At 45.8% G+C, this 4,595-nt stretch overlaps 1 protein-coding gene; it reads right to left on the minus strand.

Annotated features, from left to right (window-relative positions):
• Positions 1 to 1,295: 1,295 nt before the first annotated feature.
• Positions 1,296 to 3,924, minus strand: GSTUM_00010530001 (uncharacterized protein). XM_002841358.2 has 4 exons: positions 3,489 to 3,924; positions 3,285 to 3,412; positions 2,819 to 3,225; positions 1,296 to 2,759 (listed from the first exon to the last, which is right to left on the minus strand). The coding sequence occupies exons 1-4, from the start codon at positions 3,683 to 3,685 to the stop codon at positions 1,896 to 1,898; spliced, it is 1,596 nt and encodes a 531-aa protein (XP_002841404.1). The 5' UTR covers positions 3,686 to 3,924; the 3' UTR covers positions 1,296 to 1,895.
• Positions 3,925 to 4,595: the final 671 nt, after the last annotated feature.

Genomic DNA, 4,595 nt, shown 5'->3' on the forward strand with positions numbered 1-4,595 from the left:
TGAGACATTGAGACTTTTATTTTATCCTTATCCTCTGAAGAATTCATTTCATCCCCATCGCACTCTTGAGATTCATCTTCCCATAGGGAGCTCCTATTACAGTCCGATTTTTGAATACTAGATCTTAAACTTTACCTCTAAAGTTCAAGATTTTCTGCTACCTTAATACTATTATACTATATATTACAAATCTTCTATCTATTTATAACCTCTTCTAAAATATATAAAATCTCTCTTTTTATATTATACCTTTATAGCAATCTACAGTTTCTTGATGTTATATTAATAATTTTTTTTATCTCCACTTAATTCTTTGTTTTTACAATTTTAATCACCTCAACCACTATATCTGCCCTTATCAAATCTATTTTCTCAAGAATTTCCATCTACCTATTTCCAACTTCTCCTTTCAAGATTTACAGTTCTAAGTTTTTTATCACCAGTATTTGCTGGACCAGTCCAATTGTAACTTCATTGGAAGCTATTTCAACAGTTTACAAAGCCATTTGCCAGATCCCCCGTCACAGAGTGGACTCTTCAAGTTGATCAAATATATGCTCCCACAAATCCAGTGACTCGGCTCTGGGCAAAGAGCCCGAGGGAGTAATAGCATACGTAGTAATACTTAGTGATGTTGTGATGTTGATATTTTTTACTAGCTGTAGTATCCAAATACAACTAACTGGTTTGAAAACTTTTGTGGACGGGAGTGGGTCGGCAACTTATGTTCCATGATATACTACATTTTGCTAAGCTCGGATTCGTGGTATCTATGACGGAGACTTTCAGGGCGCACATACCACGGAACGGGTGTGAACCGCACGCACAAAGTCAGTCATTAGTGAAGGATCGAGAACAATATTTTCGATAGCCAACTGAAAACGATCATAAGAATTGAGCAACGAGGGATGGGTGGTTGGTATGATCCGAGGTCTCGGGGGCTCCTTGATAGCGGAACTGTGCAAGTAAGGCGAAGGTACTCGTATGATTGGCTCTGTTGCATCGCAGCAATTCTCCTAAGGGACTAGGCATATGTACGAGTATTGGCGGCAAGCACCCTCCATATATGGTAATTGCGGCCAAGACAAAGCTTCATGGTCGATCACTGACTAGTCTATCTTTAGTTTCCCGAGCTGACTTCACTCCTACCGATGCTACATGTAATTTTTCTTTTCTTTTTCTTTTCTGCTCCGCTCTCGATACCGGTACTTAAGCGGTCAACATACTACCATACCATCGCGATCATAGACTTGCATTACCGTAGTCTAGAGCTGACAGGTATTTTTCTCTTTCACTTTTCTTTTGCTTCAACAGATTCAACTCATGATAATAATACACGATAGAGCTCTTCAAAGAGAAAAAAAAGAAAAGGGAGGGGACCTCATGTTAGTCAGTAAACACCGCTACATCCACAGCTGGAAAGAGACACTAGGAAAACATACCAAGGAAGAAAAAAATGGTAAAAGGAAAAAGACGAGACACCCAAGTTATTTAAATACAACAAACCCCCCCCACTCCCAGATCCTAATATAAAAGAGAGCGCTAAATGTCGAAATAAAGTGTATGAGACAATAAACCACCACCACCATCCCGATTGCAGTACAACGGTCCTCCCAAATGGAAAGAGTAGAGATATTTAGATAGAGACAGACGTGAAGAAAAAAAGGTCGAGCAATTTTGTTGATAAAACGACTTCGACACCTCAAGTGCTGTTAAAAACGGTATCAAAAGCTGGGACCGCCCCCGAAGGAAGAATGGGTGACTGAGTCAGGGTAGGACTTCCTATATCTCTCGTTGCACCACAAAAGGAAAGCGATACGTAAGTAAAAAGAAAAAGGCAACGGCAAAGCAAGAGAATGAGTGCCTGTGCACCGGGTATTATCACGAGACAGCGCTTAGATTGCTAGGTCTTCTGATGATTCGTAGCAAACCTCCCACTTGAGAGAAGAAGAGTAGTCCCGCACAGTAGGATGATCGCGCACAAAGTATGCCACAGCTGCACCACCGAGGGAAACGATGGCCATAGCAGCCCAAAGAATGTAGTTGGTAGCCTCAATCGACACATCATCGCTGAGCGAGAATGCGACACCGGTTCCAGCGAGCGCAAGACTTCGGAATACGCTTGCGCCTTGCATGACTCCCATAATACTACCGAGGCTGAAGGCATCAGGACTGGCATTTGTAACAAGATAAGTCACGAGAGTCTGAGCGAACCCAGTGACCAACGTCTTGGTGAAAATTGAACTAGCCGACGATATCCATACTGCGACTTCGGAACTTACAGCAACCTTGGACAGTAGGGGGGTTGCAATGTAGATAACCGGGTATATCCAGCAGCAGAGCCGGTAAAGCTGGAGCAGGCCAAGACGGTGCACCGATTTGGCGAACCCTAAATATATCACGATGCCGGCAGCGATGCCGGCGAATAGTACAACAAGAGACAGGAAGAAGCATGGTAGCCCAAGCCCCCCGTGCTCCGTGGAAGAGTTACCGAGAAGGGGCAAGAGCTGATCAAATGACGCCGAGTGAAGCGAAAGGAACGAGTATGAGCACAAGAGGATCATTAGAGACGGGGCACGCATAATCTCAGAAAATCTGATGGGCTCTGGTCTCTCATCCCTGCAGGTGACCCGGCGGCGCGGAGTTGCAGGGTATTCGGCCTGTCCAAGGAATGTGTCCTTCTCGGTGAAGGATTCGATTGAGTGAGGGAGCAGCTGTGTTTCCTCGTCAAACCCTTCTGATGATGGGGTTGGCAGCGTCTAGTGATTATTGTTAGTAAAACACACGTGATTGTTTGTCAGAGCTAAGCGCCACAAACCTCCTGAAGGAAAATCAAGTTGACAAGGAAAAAGATGAACATCAAACTCGCACAAGCCAGTTGGGAACTCAAAATTGGAAAGGTTCTCCAAATCTTGTTATCTGACGAGAATCGGTGAGCAAGAAGAGCTTGCAAAAGTGGTCCGATAACCCCTCCAGTAGCCACGAGCGGAAGCCTTGAAAAATTGCGAGCTTTGGCACTCGATGTTTCGCTAACATCTCCAATCATAGTGGCAGTAGAAACTCGAATGGAAGAGCTCATAAGTCCAGCGAATGCTCTAATCAGAGCGCAGCTAACGAGCCCATTGCTGAATCCCATGACCACACAAGATATTGTCATACCGAGCATCCCCGCAAGCGCAACTGGCCTCCTCCCAAGCTTGTCCCCGAGCCGACCCCAATAGAGACCTATTCCACTTGCATCAGCATCTCCGGATCCCGATTCCTCCCATGCGGAACAAACTAACCGGCAATAGAACCAAGAGCAAACATAGTTTCCACTAAACCAGTCCAGTAAGCCGAGTTAACACTTCCGCAAAGCTGACTATCACGTAATAACATGTAAAGCTGCGGTTGCAAGCTCGAAGCGACAATACTACCCGAAATATTAGTCAATTAGCTTGATACTAAAATCCCGAGATTTAGTTTTAACAGAGATGCGAAGAACATACGCTTCTGCTAAATGCAAAGAGTAAATCAAAGAAAGCTGTGTCCTTGAAACCCCCGAACAACCTTCGGCCTCCAACTTTAACTCTTCTTCCTCGACTACAAAGTTATGCTTCTCCCCCAACAACGGTGGCTGAGATTCCCCTGCGTCCATATCGGTAACGTGGATGCCAAGGGACCGACGTTCACATAGTGATAACATTGTGTATATTTGTGCTAGTTAGTGAGTGTGATTGCTGCGACCGGCGCAATACAGCGTTGAGTTTGTCTGTGAAGGAGTGTCTGAGGACCAAAAGTCCAATAATAAGGAACAAGGAAGGTGTAGAAGATATTTACGAGGACCTCATTAAGATAGGCTACCCGTCCATACGAGTCGATAGGGGGGTATACCAAGGAGGGGTGGATAGAGAGAGTACGGGGGTGCTCTGCAATGAAGCAGATGAAGCAGAAGGAGTGTTGATGTTGAAAAGAAGGGTGGGTGGAAAACCAACACAGTTGGAAGGGAAACGGAAGGTCTGTGAAAGAGTGGATGGGGCAGCCGGCGAAGGGGGGTGTTTTCGCTCGTTGCCGAGACGCGCGAGTAGACCGAGTTCGAGAACGGGGTTGAAGGCAAAACGGGAGGGGGGAACACCGAGAAGGGGAGGGTCTCAGGAAGAAGTTCCATTACACCAGGACAGGACCTGGAGTTGTGGCCAACAGCCAATCAGAGCGGGCGAGAGTGTATTAAAAGGGGATAACGCCCTGCCGATCTTCAATCTGAAGCTCGCAGCGCGACAGGGGCGCGAGGATGGGAAAGGTTCAGGGGCAAGATGCAAGTTTCCCACCCACTCTACTGCACCCTATTGGCTGCGGTATGAGATGATAGGATACCGTTCTCCGCGCTACCCTAGCCGGTATTAACTCTGCGCTAGCATTTCGGCGCCAAGCCCGTTTTTTCAACAAGCCAAAGTTGAAGCCTATCCACCCCTGAGGGCATAATACGCCGGCGGCAAGAAAGTAAAGCATTCCACTATTCAAATGATATCACTCCCACTCAAGCAAGGGAAAACTTTTATATAACATTTAAACACCAATTTCTACCGTACCGGTATCATAAGTAAGGTATCATACTA

The sequence above is a fragment of the Tuber melanosporum genome (genome assembly GCF_000151645.1).
Source record: "Tuber melanosporum whole genome shotgun sequence assembly, scaffold_70, strain Mel28".
Lineage (NCBI taxonomy): Eukaryota > Fungi > Ascomycota > Pezizomycetes > Pezizales > Tuberaceae > Tuber > Tuber melanosporum.